Source organism: Tenrec ecaudatus, chromosome 4, assembly GCF_050624435.1.
Source record: "Tenrec ecaudatus isolate mTenEca1 chromosome 4, mTenEca1.hap1, whole genome shotgun sequence".
Classification (NCBI taxonomy): domain Eukaryota; kingdom Metazoa; phylum Chordata; class Mammalia; order Afrosoricida; family Tenrecidae; genus Tenrec; species Tenrec ecaudatus.
The window spans coordinates 66,921,737-66,947,634 of NC_134533.1; the positions used below are offsets into that span (position 1 = coordinate 66,921,737).

General features: G+C 36.9%; 1 protein-coding gene and 1 pseudogene across 1 annotated transcript; both read left to right on the top strand.

Annotated features, from left to right (window-relative positions):
• The first annotated feature begins 8,934 nt into the window (after positions 1 to 8,934).
• On the top strand, positions 8,935 to 9,876 carry LOC142446835 (olfactory receptor 51V1-like). Its single transcript, XM_075548570.1, has one exon. It carries the CDS (start codon positions 8,938 to 8,940, stop codon positions 9,874 to 9,876), a length of 939 nt encoding a protein of 312 aa, XP_075404685.1. The 5' UTR covers positions 8,935 to 8,937.
• Positions 9,877 to 23,313: 13,437 nt separating this feature from the next.
• LOC142446836 (olfactory receptor 51G2-like) lies at positions 23,314 to 24,267 on the top strand (annotated as a pseudogene).
• The last annotated feature ends 1,631 nt before the right edge of the window (positions 24,268 to 25,898 follow it).

A 25,898-nucleotide genomic window follows, 5' to 3' on the forward strand; every position in this document is an offset into this window, starting at 1 on the left:
CGAGCATATGTGTACATTGTTGCCATCATCATTTCCAAAACATTTTCTTTCTCCTTGAGCGCTTGGTATCATTTTTGACACCTTTTTCTAATCCTTCCATCTCATCTCTGTAGGATAAGTAGAGCCAGAAGAGAAGGAAGAATGCTTGGGAGATATCCGTCAAATATGCACATTTGTAGAGATTGTACATGGTCATTCTAATCCCCTTCTCAATAGTCTACTATTTCAGGGCCCACTATTCCTGAGACAGAGGGAAAGTAAAAAAATAATTCTTTTGATTCTGAGGAGTTTATCTGTCCTGGACCCCACGTTTCCAGCTCTTATTTGTACCAGTGTACATGCTCTGATCTCACCGGATTTGTAAGGTAGAATTGGGCTCCTGATAGTGGGGGAGGGGGAGTATGGATTAAAGAACTAGACGAAAGTTGCATGTTTTATCAGTGCTACACTGTACCCCGACCAACCCATGTTTTCCTTCTGACCCTTCTGTAAGGGGTGTCCAATTGTCTACAGATGGGCTTTGGTTCTCTACTCCGTCCTCACCCTCATTCACATGGATATGATTTTTTGTTCTGGGTCTTTGATGTCTGAAAAAGGACGTATTTCTATCTAAACCTTCCCAAAGAATTCTGTTCCCTTCAGTTCACACTGCACCAAAATGGTAGTGTGGGCAGTGTGGCCCTCTTAAGTTTGAGGGTCAAATCATGTTCATTTTAAATGCTCTTTAAGTTTGAAGAATAAAAACAAAATCTGAAAGGTGAAAATGAGGACTGCAGGGTAGATGGGACATTTTCCAACCAAATTTTTTTTATAAGAAAGAAAAGCTTATAGTTAGTTCAAGGACTGTTTGTTGACTATTATACGTGTTTTATGATCAAGTCTGATGGGGCGCCAAGCCCCAGCCCCAAAGTCTACTTTTGCATTTTCTGGGAACTTCGTTGCTCTATTCCCCTTACTGTTCTGTTCAATGTCCTTAGTGTTTTGCCTTGGTGTGGTTGTATCAGATTGGGTGAAATACCCTCACTGTGTCTCCAGTGTTGTCCCATGCAGGGCTATGGGTCAGTGAGGACTGTCGTGTTTCATAGTGCAGCTGGCCATGTGGTCCACTCTGTGGATTGTCTGCTTTGAGTGAGAATATCGTCCTCAAGGATATCTAGCTATAGATACAGATACATATACAGAAACAGATATAGATATAGCTATAGATATAGATAGACATCACCCACTATCATAAAGTCAATGCTGACTCATAGTGACCCACCCTAGGTTTTCTTAGACTGTAATTGTTTATAGGAATAGAAATCCCAGTCTTTCTTTCTCTGGCAGAGCTGTTGGCAGTTTCAAACTGCTGACCAGGCAGATTGCACCCCAATGCCCATCTACTACACCACCAGGGTAGTTGTGTGTATGTGTGTGCATGTATATGTATGCACACATACATATATATACATACACATGCTGAAAGAGATTTATATAGATAAATATATATTTTATTGGCATATAACTCACATATCAATAGTTCAACTAGAATAAGAAGAGTTGTGCAATCACCACCACAATGCAGTCTTTCTTGTAGTTATTGTTGTTAGCTCTCATTGCCTCACTACCTCCCTGTGATGCCCCATAATTATTAGTACATTTACTATCGCTATAGATTTACCTATCCTGGATTTCATATCTAAAACATACAAGACATAATCAGGAAACAAACAAACCCCAGGCTAGTGGAGACTGTGGTCGTTGAACTCAGGCCAGCAGGTCAGAATGGAGGCTATAGAGTCAAATGCATTCAAGGTCAGTAGGCAGTTTGGCAGGCCTCTGATAGCTCCCCAGGCATCAGGCAATAGTACTCAAGTCCAGAGAAATAGAAATCGAGGAGACAAATGCTGTATGCACAGAGGGCAGCATCAAGAGATAAGCATTCCCACAGTGACTGCGAAAGAAGTAAGTCACATCTCTGATGAAACTTCCAATTATGTAAAGACCGTGACCTGATTAAGGGGATAGCACTTCACCTTAATCTTCACACAACTGCATGTGTGCTCTCAGACCCCATCATACAGTTGATTGCGTTATGTTAGACTACGTTATTGGGGTGTCCTCAACTAATAAACTGTAGGGAATCCTAGCCCAGCCAAGTGAACCCCAAACCTGACCAACATCACGCTAGCTTTACATATAAACAGCCTCAATTGCAGTAAAATGTACTTATATGTTGCAAAATGATGTAACATTGATTTTTAAGCTCTTTCCTCTCTTCAAAGATTGTAAAAAACTTTTTCTCTATAATACCTTGAAGACCGAGAATGATTGATTGATAGAGTCATTGCTGTCTTATACTCCAAAAGGTAGAGTATTTCTTAGTTTCTAGTGGGGTGAAGATTTTTTTCATAAAGTTATATTATTTTTGCTATTGTCTTTTGCAAAAATCACTCATGCTGCGGCACTATGTCGCTCTGCAGCCAAATGCTGTTCCTCTGATGGCTCTGAGATGTTTGTTTGTCTGTTTATTTTAAATATTTGGTGAACTGATAGGTAATTCCTGATAGGTATAAGCAGAGGAATTTGTAGTAAACATTTGGATACATTCAGTTATTTTTAGGAATGCTATTGTTCCTGATTCTTCGCACCTCACTTGTCCAGTAAAGGGACAGTGTCAGGCTCTTGTGATTATGGAAACTTTCACTTGCAACACTTTAACTTTCCCTGAGGATTGGCTGGCTTTGAACTGCTGATCTTTGGTTAGCGAGCAATAAAGAACCACTACACTTCCAGAGTTACTATGGGAACATTACTACATGGAAATTTAAAACTTGGCTGTGTACTGTATGAAGTGCAGGCATGTAGCATTAAGTGTAAGTGGTAGTCTTGTTAGTGTAGTCTTGCTGTCTAGTCAGTTACATCACACAGGATTGCTATGTATAACAAAGAGAAGCACTGCTTGGCCTTGCACCAGCCTTACAATTGTTTCTATGTTTGATCCCATTGTTGTGGCCATCATGTCTGTCTATCTCATGGAAGGCCCTCCTGTTTTACGCAGATCCTCTGTTTTACTAGCTTGAAGGTTTTTTTCCTGAGATTGGGCCCTCCTGATAACTAGTCCAAAAAATAGGAGGCAAAGTGTTGCCATCCTCACTTATAAGGAGCTTTCTGGTTCTACTTCAGCCAAGACAGAATTGTGTGTTTCTCTGTAACACCGTGCTACTTTCAATATTCTCCATAATACAAACTGATTGATACTTCTGTAAAAACAACAAATAATTGCCAACAGTTTCCTGCTATGTGTCATCCTCTAGTAGTACCCCTTAAAATTTCTTGTCAATGATGAACACACCAATTCATTGAAATTAATAAAATGGAGTCATTCCTAATTATAGATTATTTATTGAATATCATATATATTCCAAAAGAAAGATTCTGAGTATAAAACACTAAATAACAAAACATTAACATACCTCTCCACTATTATTCATACATGTCCATGCAAGATAGTTCGAAAACTTAATAGGCTACTAAAGAGATAAGTGTGTGTTCAAGAGGATACTTTAGGTAAGGCAACTCGGAAGATGGCCAGTAATGACTAGGCCTATATTGAAAATATGAAGTTAATTTTACCAAGTGAAGAATCAGAAAAGATCAAATAAATAAACTTCTTGTCACTGAGTCAACTCTAGCTCATGGCACCCCAATAAGACAAAGTATAACTGCACCAGTGAATTTTCAAAAGGATCAGAAGAAGGATTTTAAAAAGCTAAAGATGTGTAGATACCTCTAGGAGAAAATAATGTCTTAAAGTTAAATAAGAAGAGCTTAAAAAATACAAGTGTAAATATGGAATGTATCAAAAATAATACTCTGGTTAGGGCCTTATGGAGGTCATTAATCACTATTGGAACTTAAAGAAAAGGAAATATTAATAGCAAAAATACTGCAGTCTTATATAAAACATGAGATCATGACTCTTCATGAGAACCCTAATCTAAAACATGAGCAGATGAGTACAATAGCAATGCTACTTTCTATCTTTAATGAGCCTACCATTACTTTTGGTCAATCGTTTAGAATGTGAACATGTTTGGCACATGTCAATGAGCAGAGTGGAAAGTGCACATCAAGTGGTATTTACAATGAAAGAAAGGCTGCAAATAGAGCTCTAACGTTCTCAGTAATACCATTTGCCACTAGTTGACTAAGTCATTAGGCTCTAGTCACTAACCTCCTATAAAACTGTCTTTATCAATCAGCATTTATTTTGAAATCATATAAGTGTTCAGTCAGAAATATCAGCATTAGATTTATATAAAATTTCAATTCAAAATTTGTTATAAAATAAAGGCCTCCGAATGAAAAAAACCTCAGTGCTGTCAAGTACTTTTTGACCCTTCGTGACCTACAGGTGAGAGTAGAACTGCTCCTGTGGGTTTCTACGACTGTTCATTTTTACGGGAGTCGAAATCATCCTTTTTCTTTCCTGGAAAGCTAATGAAAGTTAAGCTTGCAGTTAATCCTTCAACACATAATGTACTCCACCACTAGAGTTTAATAATTCATTTTATTCATATGTATACACCTGTTTGCCATATTTATTTGGGATGTTAGTTCAAAAGATGTAGAAAAACAAAACCAAATTCATGAACATAGATAATGGAGAGATATAAATAGTGCCCCTCAGGAACTGATAGCTTTGCCCTTGAATTATGGTATAAAGCAATGCTTTCTTATATTTTTATTTTACTTGCATATAACTTCAAATTATAATGCATTAGGTGGCTTTTTTAAAATGACACTAATACACTTGATATTTAAAAAGAGGTTACAACACTAAGCTTTAGTTGCACTTTTATGAAACTTCCCTCATCAGATGCTAATAAATACAAAATATTTATGATTGTGTTTCTTAATTTATCTACTTACTAAATATTAGTATCTCTCCACTTTACCAATTGTTCTGTGTAGATGACCTCTGAAATTGGTTCATTGGGAATAAAAATCTTTATGATCTTATTTTTTAATGATTAAAGGCTTTATTAGTTGGGTTTTTTAAATCATTTTATTGGGAGCTCATACAACTCTTATCACAATCCATATATACATCCATTGTGTTGAGCACATTTGTACATTTGCTGCCCTCATCATTCTCAAAACATTAGCTTTTCACTTGAGCCCTTGGTATCAGCTCCTCATTTTTATCCCTCTCTCCCATTCCCCAGTCCCTCATGAACCCTTGATAATTCATAAATTATTATTATGTTATCATATCTTACACTGCCTGATGTCTCCCTTCACCCACATTTCTGTTGTCCACCCACAGGGAGGAGGTTATATGTAGATCCTTGTAATTGGTTCCGCCTTTCTATTCCACTTACCCTCCACCCTCCCAGTATAGCTATTCTCACCACTGGTCCTGAGGGGTTCATCTGTCCTGGATTCCCTGTGTTTCCAGCTCCTATCTGCACCAGTGTACATCCTCTGATCTAGCCAGGTTTGTAAGGTGGAATTCGGATCATGATAGTGTGTGTGTTGGGGATATGGGGGGCTGGCAGGGAGGAAGCATTTAAGAACTAGAGGAAAGTTGTGTGTTTCATCAATGCTACACTGTACCCTGACTGGCTCTTCTCCTCCCCAAGACTCCTCTGCAAAGGGATGTTCAATTGCCTACAGATGGACCTTGGGTCACCACACTGCACTACCCCTCATTCACGAAGATATGATTTTTTTGTTCTTTGGTGCTTGATACTTGATCCCTTCAATACCTCATGATCACACAAGCAGGTGTGCTTCTTCCATGTGGGCTTTGTTGCTTCTGGGCTATTTGGCCGCTTGTTTACCCTCAATCCTATAAGACCCAAGATGCTATATCTCTCAATAGCTGGCCACCATCAGCCTTCTTCACCACACTTCCTTATGCATACATTTTTCTTCAGTGTTCCTATGTGGAAGGTGAACACAGAATGGTGATTTTTGTTCTTTGATGTCTGATACCTGATCCCTTCAATACCTCATGGTTACACAGGCTGGTGTGGGCTTGGTTTCTTATGAGCTGGATAGCCACTTTAAGACCCCAGATGCTATATTTTTTTGATAGCCAGGCACCATCAACTATCTTCAACACACTTGCTTATGCACACTTTTATCTTTTAGTGATCGTGTCAGGAAGGTTAGCATCATAGAATGGCAGTTTAATTGAACAAAGTATTCTTGTATTGAGGGAGTACTTGAGTGGAGGCCCAATGTCCATCTGCTACCTTACTACTAAACCTATAAATATATGCACATAGATCTATTTCCCCATAATCATATAAAGATATATTTCCATATGTACATGCCTGTATTTAGGCTTCTATAAATACCCTTGGCCTCCTACTTCTTTCCTCTATTTCCTTTTCTTTTCCTCTTGTATGACTATCATGTTCAGTTTTCATTTGGGTTTCATTAATTCCTCTTGGTTGCATTGCTCTTGATCACTCCCTACCAGGCCTCCTACACACTCCTCACTGCTGGTTTTGAATCACTAGTTGTTCCTTTGTCCCTGGGTTGGTTAACACTACTTTCTGTACCCCACCTCCCCCTCTCCCATGTCCTTCGGAACCATTGGTCCTGTAGTTTTCTTCTCCACATTGTTTATCTAGTCTATCTTATCTAGATAGATCTGCAGAGATAATAATACGCACATAAAAACAAGACAGCATTAAACAAAGCAACACAGAAAAACAAAACAATGACAGCAATAACAACAAAAAAAACCCCAATGACACACAACATAAAAAATAACAGCAAAAAGTAAGCCTGTAAATAGTTCAAGGTCTGTTGGTTGACCTTTAGGAGTGTTTGCTGGTGGGGTCTAATGGTGTGCCATGCCCTGGCCCCAAAGTCAATTTGGGGGACTGCTCCCTTGGGACTTCCTTGCTCTGCTTCCTTTGCTGTCCTGTTGCATGCCCTTAGTGTTTTTCCTCGGTGTGGTGGGTCTGCTCAGGCAAAAATCCCACACTGTGTCTCCAGTGTTATCCCATATAGGGCTATGGGTCAGTGCAGATGTTCCCTCTCATAGTGGAGCCGGGAATATGGTCCTCTCTGTGTATTGACCGCTCTGAGCGGGGTTATTGTCCTCAGGGCTTGGTGGGCCAGGGTGTGCTTCACTCCTTTCCTCCCTCTTCATTTGCTTCTGCTTCTGTCTGGGTATGGTAGGTCGGTTCCTTTCCCACCTGAAGGTCTAGTGTCATTCTCTGTGGCACGCGATTCCATGGTGGGTTCAGGTTGGTTCTGATTGGAGCTGGCCCTACAGCCCAGTCTTTTTTATGGATTTCTTCAGATGTTACATTGCCCTCTGGTTTTGGCATGTTATGGTGTCATACCATTTAGTTCTAAGATATTTATAAGATTTTCAAAATATAGTGAATGTTGAAAAATAATTACATCAAAATATAATTAATTTTATGTGAAGCACATCAATAAAAAGTCTTGAGACAAAAATGCAGGTCCTTCCCTTGGTGGCTGGACAAGCTTTTATATATATGAGAACATGTTGTTTCTCTCCTAGCCTGGATTGTCGTTTTAGGGGAACTTACTAAGTCATTCCTCGCTTTATTGCTGAAAACTCAATAGATTAATCACTAGCATTTTTTACTGGAACATTGCAAAAATTTAAAAAGCACATGAAATTTGTGATTTCATTAGAAAATTTGTATGCATATTTGTCCTATTAATTAACTTCCAATCCCACATTACATGTTCAGTGGTACACTTCAAATGCTCTTTGGGTGTTTGTATAATTTGAGTATTTTCTTATATTTTTAATACTGTATTTCTTATAAACAAAAGTTATTACACTCCTAGAATTTCATTGAATTACCCATGTAAACTAATTATTTTGCTGGTCTTCTGTGGAATTGCAGTTGCATTCTGAAGTCCCAAGATTATTCTTTAAAATACAGTTAATTCACAGATTTTCTTAGCAAATAAATTCTTGTCATATTGTTTTAATCTACTTAATATGAAGTAATGCTGAGGGCATGTGGTAGTGTACCCAACTTTGCAACTGATAGAGCACAGACTGGTCTATAAGTGCCACTGCTGGGATATTACAAAATATGTAGTTCTCTCAAATAACTGATTCAATCTTACTTTTAAATAGTTAAATGAAGTCTTAAATAAAACTGATCATCAATACACTTTAAGACTTCAGGTAATACATAATAATGCAATTGTTTGAAAATACATAATTCAAAATGCACCTTATTTATGACATCTTATGTACTAAAATATTGTGATAGTCAATGTGAATGTAATTCTTTTACAATACCTCGAGAAACACAAAATTAAAGAGGGGGAAACAGTACAATCTCAAAAGGTCCCTAGATTAAAGAGAAGTTTAATAAGGTGGCATATACAAAACATTGTCACTTAATTTAGTTCATTAAGTTTTTCCTTGGTGAATTTTATGATCTTCAAAGTTTTATTAAATTTGCTAGTTGTTTCCTTTGGGATCTTATGACCCATTGGGGTGGTAGAAGGAACAGTTGTAACCAAGAGAAAATAACGCTCTACTGATATTCCCTAATGAACATTTATGTTGGCAATGAATCCCTGTGCCACACATTACTTTCTTTCAGGAATTATCAGAGACACCCACAAGGCTAGTTTCATGTAGAAATCCCAAGTGCCCATTTCTGTTACTGTTTCCGTATAAAACACTCTGCTTTCAGGCATTACTCACTAACACCAGAAACTTTATGTCTAGACTATAGATTTTTCTCCCCAAAAGATATTCAATTAAGGGATACAAAAACTCTATAATTTTTTAGTTCATGGCACTAAAGGATATTGCATTATTTTATTTATTCTGAAAAGCAGAAAATCAGTATTAGACATTTGAGAATCAGGAATTCATCCAATTGACTATATCTCTCCAGAAATATTCTCATTTTTATAGTAGCATCCATGATCTCCATCTCTAACCTCAGTAATCCCAACTTTGTTCTGACTGGTTTTTCCGGGCTAGGAGTTGACTACATCTGGCTCGCCATCCCTTTCTCCTCCATCTATGCCATGGTGTTCCTGGGAAACTGCATGGTGCTTCATGTGATCAGAACTGAGCCGACTTTGCACGAGCCCATGTTCTACTTTTTGGCCATGCTGGCCCTGACTGACCTGTGCATGGGCTTGTCCACAGTGCCCACCGTGCTGGGAATTCTGTTGGGACTTCTTCAAGAAATCAGCTTGGATTTCTGCATTGCACAATCCTACTTCATCCATGGTCTATCCGGCATGGAGTCTTCTGTCCTTCTTGCTATGTCCTTTGACCGCTATATTGCTATTTGCAACCCCCTGCGCTATTCTTCTATCCTAACGAAGGAGAAAATCATGAAAATTGGGATTGCTATTTTAGGTAGAAGTTCCTTACTCATACCTCCGGTCATAATTCGCCTGAAGTTCTTAGACTATTGCCGCCCCCATATTCTTTCTCACTCGTTCTGTCTACATCAAGACTTAATTAGAATGGCTTGCTCAGACATTCGTTTCAACAGCATCTATGCTCTGTTTCTGGTAATCAGTACCCTCTTGTTGGATTCGGTTCTCATACTTATTTCCTACATCATGATCCTGCATATGGTCTTAGCCATTGCAACCAGGGAAGAGAGGATCAAGTCCTTACAGACATGTGCATCTCACGTCTGTGCAGTTTTGGTTTTCTACATTCCGATTATTGGTCTGACTATGGTTCATCGCTTTGGGAAACACCTTTCACCTTTGATTCATGTTCTCATGGGAAATATCTATATACTTTTTCCTCCTTTGATGAACCCTATTATTTATAGTATCAAGACTCAGCAGATAAGAAGGAGAATCCAGAGATTGTTCTACTTGAAAGGTACTTAGATTCCCTGAGATAAATGTGACTAGATTTAAAAGAGTGGTTTGAGTCTAATTCAATGTGTAATTGTAATTAAGTGTAATACTTTAAACAGGTATTATATTTTATATATTTCAGTATAACCTCTATTTTCCTATAGTTTCATAAATCAGTTAAATTGATTGAAATATTATTGTAATCCACATTAAGAACCAGAAAATATGTACTCATTGTGCAGAGAATCCTTGAGGCAAGCTTGCTCATAATTCCAATATATGTCAGTGGACAATTCTGCATTTTATGAAAAAAACTATTTTGCTAATGGCAACTCTTGAAGTAATTAGTTAAATATAAATCATTATTTTATCATTTGCACTATTGTAGGTATTATTCTTTTTTATTACTGAGCCATAATGAAGCCAGAAACCTATGAATATTGGGTTATTTGGATTATTTGTGAAATTATAACAACAAGGACACTGCATGCTTTCCCAGTTTGAGGCTATAACTTAAAAATGGAGGTGCAGATCATTGGTAATTGCCAAAGTGATAAAATTGAAACTTTGTGATTACCTATTTGACCCCCAAAACAATGGTAATAGCAATTACCATACAAAAATGTTTACTGTGTATGTAGTTATTAGCTGAATTCTCTCATTCGAAATCTATGTTCTTGCTTTCAGAACTTAAAAAAATTAGATATTATTACTGTGATCGATTTTATGTCAACTTAGGTGGGTCAACCTTCTTTCATGATATGATCTCACATAATGTGGTGAACTCCATGATAGGATCATCTCTGAAACAGCCAAACTTGTGGGAAGAATGGATCTCCTTAATCTGATTACAGCCTTGATGTGACTGAGGGAGATTTCAATCAGGATAGAGCCTGCCCTCAGTCGAAATTGACAGTGTTTTGAACCTAGCCCACTTCTACTGCTGGATTTGCACCCTGCAACTGGCTCACCCCCTTACGTTTATATCACCAGCTAATGCCAAAAGCCATCAGCAGACAGTTGATCTAGGATTCATTCAGCCAATCTCAAATTCAATCAATCAGCTCTGCATCTATCCATCTGTGGTTTTCATGCTTCATCTTCCTGTTTTCTCCGCTTTGGGCCTTGTAGCTACAAGAACCAGGAGATGCCTTCAGCTTACATCTGACGCCTAGACTTACCCACATCTTCAATGATGTGAACTATTTTTATATGTAAATATCTTTCTATACATATGCATATACAAGCTTCACTACTTTTAATTGTCAAGACAAACCAACCTAACACAATTACCATGACTAAGTAACATAATAAATATGTTTCTAATTGAATTTTCCTACTAACTCATTTAGTAGATATGATTTTAATACATAGATGTATATCTTACAATATAAAATGATTAGATGCTATTTTTAAGTTTAGGGGGGAAATAAGACAAAAGGATTTAGATATATTTTCCAGTTTAGTTATTTTCAAATCTCTTTATATCCTCCCTTTTGTGCTGTTCTTTTTAATGAGAAGATGACTAATCCATTAAGCAAGGATAAAACGTTTGTATTGTAAATAGAAGTAGAATATGATCCAACATTTCTGAGGAATTAGCCACTGAAAACCATTTGAATAACAGCAGAAGATTACCAAATGATGGAATCCTTTTGAATAGCAGCAGACCTGTCAGATAGAGCCTGAAAATGAGTCCCTCACATCAATAGACACTCACAATATGACTGAGGAAAAGCTGCCTTTTCAAAGTAGCACTGATCTATTGATGCAGGTGGAAGAACGACTTCTGGAGCTACATTTGCTGAAAAGGCATAGCTCAGAGAGAGGAGAAATAGCCTCAGACAACTATTAATCATTAGAAGTCGGATTGTACGGAGTAGGAATCTAGTAAAATTGGAAGATTTCTGAAATGAAACAGAACACATAAAGACCAATTTCCTAGGCTTAAGTAAGCTGAAGTTGACTAGTATAAGCCATTTTGAATCAGACAGTGATATGTTTTACCATGCTAGTCATGACAAATACAAAATGTAAATTGTGTCACATTCATCATTAAGAGTCTATTTCAAGATCATGAAGTACAACTCTTTCTGTAGTAGGTTAATATTTCTAACATTTCAAAAATACCCAGTCAATCTCACCATTATTCAAATCTATGTTTGAACAATTAAGCTACTGATGAAAAAATCAATCATCTTCCGCTTGAAATTGATCAGACATGAAATCCAGACACATTGCTATTGAAATATGAAAGTTGAAAGCAAAAGGGAAGGATCAGGACTTGGAAAATACGGTCTTGATTATGAAATAGAAGCTGGAAATGGCATGATACAATTTTGAAAGGCCAACAAGGTATTCACTGCAAATACCTTTTTCAACAAAACAAACATCTATTATACACATGAATTTGTCCTGATAAAATATATAGAAATCAAATAGGTTACATCAGTTGGAAGAAACAGTGGAGAAGTTCTATATTAACAACTAAAACCAGGCCAGGGACTGACTATGGACTAGACCATCAATTTCTCCAGTTCTGGTTGAAAACAGAAGATAATTATAATTATAATAGTAAAGTCAAAATACTACCTTGAATATTTTACTGCCATTTAGTTGACTCCTAATGACCCCTGTGAGTGTCTTAGACTTTAACTGTTACAGGATTAGAAAGCCGAGTCTTCTCCCACAAAATCCTGGTGGTTTTTAACTGCCACCCATGCCAATCACAACCTGATATGTAACCACTACACCATCATGGCTCCATACCTTAAGTATATCCCACCTGAATTTCAAGAACATCTCAAGAATAGATTTGACACATTGAACACTAATTAGAGCATATCTGATGAGCTATGGGATGACATAAAGGACATTATTCAGGAAGAAAGAAAAAGATCATTAAAAAGACAGGGAAGAGAAAAACTCAAAGTGGATGTCAGGAGAGTCTCAAAACTTGTTCTTAATCATAGAGTTTCTAAGGCAAATGGACAGAATGAGGAAATGAAACAATTAAACAGAAAATATCAAAGGGCAACTCGGGAAGACAAAGTATGTCAATGAAGTGTTAAAGAACTAAAGTTAGAAAATCAAAAAGGAAGATATGCTTATCATATCTAACACTGAAATAAATGAAGGGGGAAAGCCAATTGTTACTATATTGAAAGGTTCTTTGGGCAAAATAATGAATGATGCAGGAAGCATGAAAAGAATATACAAAAAATAAACAGAGTCATTGTAGCAAAATATACTAATTAACCATCAAACAGTTTAAGAAGTATCATATGATTGAGTACTAATGATACTGAGGGAAGTACAAGCTTCTCTGAAAGTATTAATACAAACAAGGCTTTAATTACAAACAAAAAAATAAGGCTTTAGCCATTGACAGTATACCAATCTAAATATTTCAACAAGCTGATGGAGCACTCACTGGTGTATTCCCAGAAACGTAGAAGGCAGTTTCATGGCCAGAACGGCAGTGGAGCATCCCTGGTGGCGCAGTGGTTACAGTGAGGAGCTGTGATGCTCATGGAACAGTAACCACCAGCAGCCTGGGGATGGGGGCGTGTAAGCAGTCACAAAAGCCACAGAGGGTCACTGATTTAGCATTGACATAATGGAAAGGAATTTGGGTGGACGAATTGGAGGACTGCAGTTATAATCTTGAAAGACCCATATGCTCAAAATCAGGGGTGTTGCACATTAAAACTCAGATTTTTATTCTTAGCTTTAAGAGAATGCAATGAAAATTGAATTATACATATGAATCTTTAATGTTTCAAATGACTCTATTTGTGCTTTTGAATATATACACATATACATATATCATGTATATATTATAACTTTGCTATTATGTAACAATATATTTGAATAACTTTTCTGCCAATTGGATGTGGCTGTCCTCTATTGTGCTATTTATTTCTACCCTAGGTCTCTGTTCAGTGGGATGCCCATAGAGCTTTATTACCATTTACAGTGAAGGGAAAGCCAACGTGTCCCCAAGGAATTTGGTGCAAGGACTGGACGGGCATGTGTTGTGAGTGTTATTCTACTTGGCTAACTCTGTTAAGGGCTGTCTCATCTTCCATATTACTGTGTATGGAACTGTGTCCTTTTGAATGCTCTGCTTAATTGTGACTATTTTCTCTTCATAAAGATCCTATTGGGGAATCAACTCAATGAAAGTGTTTTGGTGTTTTTGTTTGTTTGTTTCTCTTTGGCTCCATTTAATGGTCTTAGTTCTGATTCCACATGTCCTGACCCATTTCCTCACTTCTTGTCTTTCATGCTGATCCTGTGGTCCTTGACTCTAATGTCCTGCCCTACCAGCAATGGTGACTCCCTTGAGGATTCAGCAGCCAGTTCCCCCATGACATTTTCTCACTTTGTCCCCAGAGTACTGTACAGGGTATTTACATACCTCCCTGTGGGGAGGAAAGAGGGGAACTTTTTACATTGTTTACCAAATAAATATGTGTCTTGGTTATTTCTGCTCCTACAGGACCACCCCAAATTGGAGTGCACAACATCCTGCAAGGAAAGCTCACTCAGATATACAAGCAGAGCAGCCATCTCCACTCGATTAGCTTCCCCTCCAAATGCATGAAATTTCTTTCTATTATTGACTTATCTTTCTATTCTGAGTTAATTGATGTACAGTGATATTTAGTTCTTCAAAAATTATCCTTTTCTTTTTTTCTCTTTTCCCATCTGTGTCTTTCTTCCCACCCTCATGCCTAGTGTCTGGATGGACTGCCTCCGTACATGAACTCTTTATCTCCCTATTGTTGCATGAGTTGACTGCCTCTGGCAGGAAGACTTAATGAAAGTAATGAAGAAAAGAAATAAGTATAATAAAATAATATTAGGCATGTTTGAAAAAGTACATATCTCAATACTTGGAATTGAAAACAGAATTATTAAATATGCACATACTCATTTCTTTTGTAATAAACTGTATAAATGACTGAACATTGTAAATAGGTTTATTTTTAATCTGGGAGACTTTGCATAGTGAGTCAATGAACTCTTTTGCTATCATGTTGAAATTAACCAATTACAAACGACCTGGAATAGCCATCGCATGCTTACTTGTTACAGCGCTGCATTATAGCCTCTCTGTAGCCACTTTTGTAACTTTCCCGTGGGGACCTTCCCAGAAAGCCAGAGCCTGGCTCACCTTGAAACCTCATAAAGAAGACGTTTTCCTTGTGAAGAGAAAGTGCATTTTTCACCTGGCAAATGTCACAGCCTACAGTCAACAACAGGAACACCCCCCCCCCCGTTCCAGATGTGAAAGAGGATGAGGCCAAATGCTGTTTCACAAGAAGCTCCGTCCCAAGTCTTTGTTTAAATCTGTAAACACCACCTGTGCACGCCCGCTTGTTTGTTGATCCTCATAAAAATGCCTGGCTCTGACCACTGGCTATCAGAGTGGCTTCAGCGATAGCAGACACCCCACCCCTTCTGCTGCCATTAAAGCTTTGTATTTTCTGACTGATATACTGAGGCTTTTCATCTTCCACCATAACAATAGAAATATATTCCCATTTTGACAACAACTACTTATTATAAAGTATTGCTAATCCAATGTTTTATATTGTTAAAATATTTCCCATAATACTACAATTATGCTATCTCTCAAGCTTAACATGACTCTAAATATGCAAATATATTTCTATCATGCTGTATGTAAATAATTTTAAAAATCTACTGAATTCTCAGGAGGACCCTGGTGTCTCTAGAAAGTGTTAGACTAATAACTGCAAGGTCAGTGGTTCAAACCCATCAACTACTTCAAGGGAGAATGAAGAGACTTTTGTTCTCATAACATTTGTAGTTCTCTTATCTCCCCAAAAGTCTTCATTTCAGAGGACAGCACTGATGCTACAGCTCAGTGATAGGACATGTCTGATCAGAGTACATAGGAGCAAAGGAAGGAGGAGGGAGAGAGAGTGGAACACATCCTGGCCCACCAAGCCTTGGGGACTATATTCCCTCTCAGAGTAGCCAAAGCACACAGAGGACCATCTGGCTGACCTCACCACTATACATGACGTCCCTCAAATACCCATAGTGCTTTGGGGGCCAACACTGGGAACACAGTGCAGGAAATGTGTCCAATCTGACCCCACTACACTGAGGCAACACAGTAAGGGCATGCAACGGAGCAGCAAGGGGAGCATAGCAATGAAGTCCTGGGGGAATACCAAAAATAGACTGTGGGACCAGGGTGTGGCACCCTATCAGAGTCAACTGAAAAACACTCCTAAAGGTCAACAAACAGACCTTGAATTATTTATAAGGCTTTTCTTCCTTTTCATTTTTCTTGTTGTAGTTGTTTGCTTTCCTTTTATGCTTTGTTTCTTTCTGTCTTAGTTTTGTGCATATTATTATCTGCATGTGTATCTAGATAAGATAGGAGAGATAAACAGTCTAGGGGAGAAAGCAATGGAACTTACAATTCTGGGGGGACATGGGAGAGACGGAGGCAGGGGAAAGGAAGTGGATATTAACAAACCCAGGGTCAAGGGAACAAGTGAAATAAAATTAATGGCGAGGAGTGTGTAGGAGGCCTGGTAGGACTTATTCGAGGGCAATGAAACCGAAAGGAATTACTGAAACCCAAATGAAAGCTGAACATGATAGTGGGACAAGAGGGAAGTAAAAGGAAATAGAGGAAAGAACTAGGAGGCAAAGGGCATTTATAGAGGTCTGAATACAGGCATGCACATATGTACATTTATATTTATATATGACGATGCGGAAATAGATTGATGTACATATATTTACAGGCTTAGTATTAAGGAGCAGATGGATATTGGGCCTCTACCCAAGTACTCCCTCAACACAAGAACAATCTGTTCTATTAATATGGCATTCCATGATGCTCATCTTCCCAACATGATGCCTGAAGACAAAGCTGATGCATAAGGCAATGTGAGGAAGAAAACAGATGGTGCCCAGCTATCAAAAGATAAAGCATCTGGGGTCTTAAAGGCTTAAAGATAAACAAGTGGCCTTCTAGCTGAGAAGCAACAAAACCCACATGGAGGAAGCACACCAGCCTGTATGATCATGAGTTGTCGTTAGGGTCAGGTATCAGGCATCAAAGACCCAGAACAAAGAATCATATGATTATGAGTAAAGGGAGTGTGGAGTGGAGACCCAAAGCCCATCTGTAGACAACTGGACATCCTTTCATAGAAGAGTCGTGGGGAGGAGATGAGCTAGTCAGGGTGCGGTATAGCAATGATGAAACATACAACTTTCCTCTAGTTCTTCAATGCTTCCCCCCACACTATCATGACCTGAATTATACTTTACAAATCTGGCTAGAGAAAAGCTTGTACACAGGTACTAATAAAAGCTTGAAACACAGGAAATCCTAGACAGATAAACCTCTGAGGACCAACATTGAGGATAACCATACCAGGAGGGTAAAGGGAAGTTACAGGGAGAGAAGAGAAACTGATCAAAATGATCTAACTATAACCCCCTCCCAGGGGGATGAACAACAGAAAAGTGGGTGAATGGAGATATCGGTCAGTGCAAGATATGAAAAAAAATTAATTTATTATGATGGTTTCATAAGTGAGGTAGGGTGGGGAGGGGAAAAATGAGAAGCTGATACCAAGGGCTCAAGTAAAAATAAAGTGTTTTGAAAATGACAACTTCAACAAATTTACAGATGTGCTTGACACAATGGATGGAATATGATAAGAGTTGTAAGAGCCCCCAATAAAATTATTTAACAAAATAGATTTGTAGTCTCAGAAACCCTTTATAGTATTGTGATGAGTAGGAATCAGCCAGAAGAAGTAGTAGCTTTGGGTTAATGAATTCTTACCCTGTCCAGGCACTACCATAAATATTTTATGTGCATATTTTCACATGTAAAAGTAAGCACATAGATTTAGTGATGTTCCACAAGCTTTACCATTTAAAGTAATGGATTAGAGATTTAATGTCTGGCAACTGATTAGAGATTACTCTCTTGATCAAAACATGAGTGTCCTATTTCTTAATACCTGAATTTTCTGGTTAATTATTTTTAAAAACTACTAATATTTAGCAAAGTTATTTCAAGTGAAAAATTTTCTATTTTTAAGGAAAATTATCAGCTATGATCCAATATATTCACTGAACTATTCTGTTTTGTAATCTCTAATCACAGCTAAGTATCCAGACTCCATTTATATAATAACATTTGTTCTAGAATGTTATTAGGGTCCATCAATTCAGTTCCAACTCATAGCAACTGAATTTGCAGCAGAAATACTACCTGATGCTGTGCAATCCTCAACATTGTCATATCTGAGTCCATTGTTGCTGCCACTGTGTCAATCCATCTCTTGACAGTCTTACTCATTTTCACTGAGCATTCACTTTACCAAGTATGAGGTCCTTTCCAAGGAATGGTCTCCACTAATAACATATCAAAAGAATGTGACACAAAGTCAAGCCATCTTCACTTCTAAGGAATATTTGGTTGTACCTCTTCCAAGATAGATGTGTTTGTTCTGATAGCCCATGGACTTTTCAAAATTCTTTCCCAACACATTTATACAAATGCATCAGTTCTTTTGTGGTCTTCCTTATCATTGCCCACCTTCTCATACAAGAGGTGATTGAGAATACTATGAGTTTGGTCAGGTGCACATCATTCTTCAAAGTAACATACTTGCTCCTCAACACTTTAAAAAGGACTTGTTCAGCAGATTTGCCTCATGCAATACATTGCTTGGATCCTTGAAATTGGTTGACTGCTACTTCCATGAATATGGATTATGAATCCAAGCAAAATGCCATCCATGGCAACTTTGATCTGTTTTCCATTGATCATGATGTTGTATCAGTTGTGAGGATTTTGATTTTCTTTCATTGAGTGATAATCCATACTGAAGACTGAAGTCTTTGATCTTCATCAGCAAGTGCTTCAAGTCCTCCTTGCTTTAACAAGCAGGGTTGTGTCACCTCCATATCACAAGTTATTAATAATCCTCCTTCCAATTCTCATACTGCATTCAACTTCATAGGGTCCACCTTCCTGAATTATTTACTCAGAATTCAGATTTCATTAGTATGGTGAAAGGGTACAATCTGATGCACATCTTTCCTGATTTTATACTAGGCAGTATTCTGCTCTGTTGCTATGACAACTGCTCTGTCCATGCACAGTTTCCACATGAGTACAATGCAGTGCTCTCTAATTCCCATTCTTCTCAATATTATCCATAGTTTGTTAAGATATACACAGTTGACTGCCTTTGCATAGTAAATAAACTCTCGTAAACTTCTTATGGGGATTCTCTGCTTTCAGCCAAGGGCCTTCTGACTTTATCACTGACATCACTTGTTCCATGTCCCCTTCCAAACCCAGCTTGAATTTCTGGTGGTTCTATGGAATAGATGCCCATGATTCTTTCTAAAATATATGTTAAATATTCTGTGGTTTATTTTGAACATGAAAATATCCAGTTCTAAAGATTTTAATGCAATGTTAAGACAATATTTTATTAAATCTTTTAAACAAAAAGGAAGATACTTTTGAGGAAACAAAATCCTATGATTTTGTGAAACTAGTCTTTTTCTTATGTCCCTGACTGGTTCTTTATGTTACAATGGTAGACCTACTGTGTTCACTTTCACTGTTATGCCCTTCCTGTGTCTATCTTTCAGTCATTGTCTCTGGCAATAGGGTCAATTTGATGTTATTAATATTAATACTTAAGTTCATAGAATTTGAAGATATGCACTTAAATCATGGGCTACCAAATTTTTAATTCTCGCATCTGCAGTTAGTGGGATAGCTTGTTAATTTTAAATTGCTCCATCTATTATAATTAAATTTCTCACTGTATAGTATAGTTAATTTCTGGTTCAGAGATGTGAGTATGTGTCAAAGTAGAACCACACTTGTTAAGTATTCAAGGCCTGACTGGATGTCGATCACCAAGCCCATCTGCAAAGGCATACAATGCACCTTCTTCCCTCTAACTGTAATTTTCCTATCATTAATGCTGAGCATCCCTGTGGTACATTTGCTACAACTGATACACCTATATAAATATACTCTTATTAACGGAAACAGGTAGTTTATGTTAGGGTTCACTCTGTCTTATAAAGTTCTGTGTGTTTCACAAATGGATATCATGTGATCACCACTACAGCATCATAGGGAAAAAAATGTACTGTTCCAAAAATGTCCTTCTTCCACCTTTTCCCTGCCAAACTTAAACCTATGGCAACCACTAAAAATTTTACTCTATGTATAATTTTAGCTTTCACATAATATTATTATGTTGTTATCACAGATTGCATTAAGTGAACAGCATGTATATAATTTATTTCATCTATTTTTAAGGAAAAGTTCCTCATAAGTTTATGATAGCAGAACTATCATTGATTTCTGACACGATTCAATAAATTGAAGTGCTCTGGAGTTTTCAAAAGGGAGAATTTGGCATGGCCTTGATTTTAATTAATTTGCTAGCATTTCAGTTACTGCAAGTTTGAGCTACAATCTGTTGGGAATAAGAACTCCTCTGGGACAATTTCTCTAGGAGACTTCTTTAGTTGCAATAAGTAACTGTGAATGTGAGAGAATTGCTTCAATCAGAGATTGTTGATTTCTTAAGAAGCCATCCATTACTCATCTAAACCAAGGAAGGTTAAAGAGGACTGTATTACTAAAATCACTATCAGCTTTTACTGAAGGTGCTTTTTCTGTGGAGAAGTAATTGTCAAAATTATTTTTATGAAAGTAGTAGAGATAGAACACCATCTTTATGGGAGGATTAAATGAAATTTCCTTAGCAAGCAGGATGTCAAGTCAGAGAAGCTCAGTGGCAATCTAGCGTGAAGCTGAAGGAGGTGGGGAAGGGGTTCGCATGTTGGAAGAGGGAATAAGGTGACAGAAGTTCCAGCCTAATGATGAAAACCCATTGTAAGTAATTGAATAATCAGGATTTTCTGATAGAAGAGATATATGTTTAACAAAATATTGAGTTGTCATCAGGTAGCTGAGAAAAGACTTTACAGGATATCTGAGACATCAATATTGTAATATACTTAAGTATAGTAGTTAAATACATTTGTATTCCTAGAGTTATTCTTTGTAATATCCCTTTGCTATGGCCAGTAATCCTCGATACAGCAAAAAATGGAAATTCAGCAAAATCACTATTGGAAACCTATCAGGCTGATAAATAGGAAATCTACTTCATAATATACTTTTGTTCTTCTACTCTAAGTTTTGGGAAATCTACTATTGAGTTCTAAATGCATCAATTTTGAGAGTATGGCCCTAAAACTTGTCCTATTTCATAGTTTCAATGGATTCTTGAACAACTGCTGATTCCTATGTCTTTGTTAGGGATTTATAATGGATATTATGAAGTAGAGTGTCTAAATTAGTGATTGAAAAGTATCTAGACATAGTCTCCTAGGTGATCTGATGATGTTCATGTTAATCATGGCTGGATCAGTGTTTAAGACATTGGAGAAAGGTGGAAATAATAGAGATAAAAGTGGATTTCAAAATTTACTTATCAAAGTAAGGACACTATGTTATGTGCATGTAGGATCATGTAGCCTATTTGCTTGTGTACACTTAAATGAGGGATGCAGTATACTGCATAGATCAGAATTTGGTTTATATAGGAGTGCTTTCTCTTAGTGTGTTGAGCAGCAGTGTATTGAATGATTGTATGAGTAGCATACAAATACTTGGTGAGATTGATTAACCCAATCTTTTATTCTTCATGCCAATATTTTTTCGTAATACTCTTTGTATACCTAAATGAATATATAAAACATATACTTTATTTATTATTCTAAATCCTTAGAATATCTGAATCTTCATTGTTGTTGTTGTTGGGTACTGAGTAGTCAATTCTATGTACAACAGTATAAAACACAGGCTGACCCCGCTCCATCTTCACACTTGATTTGTTTGAGGCTGTTGTTACATTTGCTATGTCGATCCATCTTCTTGAGGGCCCTCCTGTTTGTCACTTCTCCTCTAATTTACCAAGCATGTTGTCATTATGAGGGACTGGTCGCTCTTGAGAACATGTCTAAGGTATGAGATGAAGTAGCAGCAAATGGTGGGAATTCTTATGAGGATTTGTAAATTATTCTTATATTCACTTCTCTTAAAAACTTGTGCTTTGTATTTTCATTTTTACCACTCACACCATGAAAAATCAGAGGATGATCCAGTAGGTACCTGAAGTCAAGGAGATGTAAATGGAAGAGAGGAACAGAATAGGTCTTCACATGGATGGATGAAAACATATAAATTAGGATTCATCTGGTATCTTATCCTTAACAATATAACTGCATCTATTTTAAAAGACAATATTTTTGTGTATTTACATGTACATGGTTTTTTAAAACACAGAAATAATAACTGTCTTTTGTAACCATATCTATTACTAAAATAAATTACTAATAACTATATTCATAACTTATAATAATAGTCTCCTGTCACAATCAAATTGTTCTTCCAAAAGAATCACATTAATCTCTATTTAATTTGGGAGTCTACTTTCAAATATTTTAATTCTCCTTTGCTTTGATTTCATGTTTTCTGAATAAAAATGCTGCTCCATTCTATTACCTACCCCCCAAACAAACCATTGTAGTTACAACTCTAGTCTACATTTCAATTTTATAAATTTGAAATTTAAAAAATATTACATAAATATATTCAAACATCCATAATTAATATCTTCTTACACTTCACTAGAGAATATGGAGTTTTATGCTAATATATTTCCTTCAAAATATGTCGTTTTATATTTATTTATTATTTATGGTTTTAAATCTATTTTATTTATATTTTGATATACAAAACATATTTCAACTATTTCAATTAATCATCTTTGAATGATTGAAATTATTTTACATCAAGTTAAGATTAATGACAATAACAACTTTCATAATATATAACTTTCTATATAATATATAGATTATATAGAGTTATGAAGGTAATAGGGGAGAAAAAACAATGATTCCTTTTAGGTTGTCTGAAAAACAGATTGAATATAAAAGTATGGTTAAGCATAATTAGATAGGATAAATTAAACTTCCAAATACTAGAAAGACATTCAAAAATTAAATATTTCTAAGATTTAAAATTAAAAAAGGAACTTAGGTTCTTAATTTTATTTGCCATTTGATGAATGATTAAGGGTTTCTACCCAAAGGAACTTAACATTTTTTTTTGGAACTTAACTTTTACATTTACTACCAGTGTTCTAAATTCTAACTCCTGATAGCTTATTAGAGAAACAGAAATTTTCAAAAGATAAAGTCCTTGTTGTAAAGATGCTTTGTGTTTGAGTTGCCCAAAATAAATTAGATGCAGTTTGCTTTTCAATGTTCAAACCTATTATGTTTTCTTCCAATAGGAGCATCTGGAAACTAACTTGAGGTTGAATGCCAAGAAGTACCCAAATGGGTCCTATAAATAGCAGCTGGTTTCAGCCACCAACTGTCCTTCTAACAGGCATCCCTGGTCTGGAGGCTGTACAAGTATGGATCTCAATCCCATTGGGTGCCATGTACCTCATTGCTCTGCTAGGGAACTGCACCATCCTCTTTGTTATCAAAACCACCGCCAGCCTTCATGAGCCTCAATATATTTTTCTGTCTATGCTAGCAGCTACAGACGTGGGTCTGTAATTATCAACTCTGCCCACAGTGCTTAATGTCTTTCTTCTGAATCACAGAGAAATTGAGTTCCACTCTTGTCTGACACAGATGTTTTTCATACATACTTTTTCATCCATGGAATCTGCCATTCTGTTGGCCATGGCTTTTGATCGTTTTGTAGCTATTCGCAACCCACTGCACTACACTGTGATCTTGACCCCTGCTAGAATTACTGGGATGGGACTTGTGGCTGTGGCTAGGGGTGTGGCATTAATGGTCCCATTGCCAATCCTACTGAAGAGATTGCCATTTTGCAAGGGTATAATTCTATCTCATTGTTATTGCTACCATCCTGATGTTATGAAATTGGCCTGTGGACCTGTAAGAATCAATATAATCTATGGGTTATGCCTTGTCCTCTGCTCCTTTGGAGTTGACTCTGTGTTCATTATAATTTCATACATAATGATTTTGAAAACAGTGCTAAGTATTGCCTCAAAAGATGGTCAGCTGAAGGCACTTAATACTTGTGTTTCCCACGTTTTTACTGTCTTCATCTTTTATGTGCCACTCATTGTGCTGGCCTTAATTCATAGATTTGGTACATTCACATCTCCCCTTCTCCACGTAACCATGGCAAACCTCTTCCTCTTTTTGACCCCTGTTCTTAACCCTATGGTTTATAGCCTAAAAACAAAACAGATAAGATCATCATTGCAGAAGGTATTCAAGGGGAGGGGAAATCTGCTGGAGTAATCAAGTTGACTTTAATGAAAAAAAAAATTTCTTAATTGTTTCTTTTAAGTCAAATAAGTCATTTGTGGTATGTTTTTGTGATAACTATTAAGTTATCTTATTCTTCGTGTGAGACAGCAACATAGATATTTTAGCTTTTATGTTAACTGAATTCATTATGAACAAAGTTACACGAGGGCTCTTGCTGAAATATTAGTTTTCCTTTGTTATCTCTTCCCTTGTATGTATTTAAGTGCCCACAGTTAGGCAGTTACCAATTGTCCCGAAAGTAGAAGCAAATTAATTGACATACTCTAGAAAATTTTGGGGATTTTCATTCTTACGTATTTTACAACCTCAATTCCAGCTGAACAATACCTCTTCTTCCCAATGTATTTTTACAAACATATACCAGTTTATACATGACTCCAGATCTTACTACTCTCACAAGAACTGCATTAAGGGGTAAGGGTAATGAAGTTAAACGAAACAGAGATCAATATCATTATATAGACAATCTTGAAATAATGATAATCTAAATGTAGATACATGTATAGGTAATCAGGCTTATCTTACCATGGGTGTAGGATGGAGAATGGATTTGTGACCAAGAATATATGTAGGTGTGACAGAGAAAATACATTCATGTATATTGAGCTTTACTAAAAGTACATTCATGAATATGATGAAGCATACAACATGCACAGACACAAAAATGTCTTAGGCATAATCAAACAATTAAAGATAATGTGTCTCAGGACCATGATCTCAGGATCACCAAAGTCAATTGGTATAGCACAGTACACAAAGTCAGTGTTCCACATCCTACTTCAGTGAGTATTGAATTGGTCCTTGAAAGCTCATGAGTGATCATCTACAGTACATCTGGAGGAAACAAGAATGAACAAAATCAAAGATTCATGGAAACAATTAGTGTAATATACAAATGAATCATACAAACAACAGCATTCGTGACCCTGAGGTTATGTTCTGCTACCTCTACCAACTGCTCTGAAGAGATCACATTAGAAGGTCCGGGATAGTGTGTGTGTGTGTGTGGGGGAGGGGGGGGGTTGGGATATGGAGACAATTCAAAATTATAAAAAGACCAGACTTACTGGGGAAACCTCCTTAGTTGTAATCATCATTCAAAATTCAAATCCAGGGATTAATTTACTCCATGGCTCAATTTTCATGAAACTGCCATCAAGTCAATTCTGACTCGCAGGCACCCATTAAGGCAAAGCAGAACTGCTTCTGTAGGATTTCCAAGACTGCCATTCTTTGTGGGAGTAAAATACATTGTCTTTCCCTTGTGGAGCAGCTTGTGATTTCGAACAGCTAACCTTGCAGGTAGCAGCCCAACGTGTAACAACTAGGCCACAAGGCTTCCACACAGAAGAGCCCAAGGAAGGAAAAATGACTCTAGGAAATACGCACACCTTAGAATAATCAAGCGGGATACCAGTAAGGAAGCAATTGCCCAAGGACAAAATTCATAAGACTGAGATAAAAAGGTAAAGGATTAATGAAAATAGGAAAAACAGGGAAGAAGTGAGATAAATTATGTTATACTATGGGGATTGTGTATTGTAATCATTATATTAAACAAAATGTGTGAAAATTATTCCATGTAAAATTGGCTTGGTAAA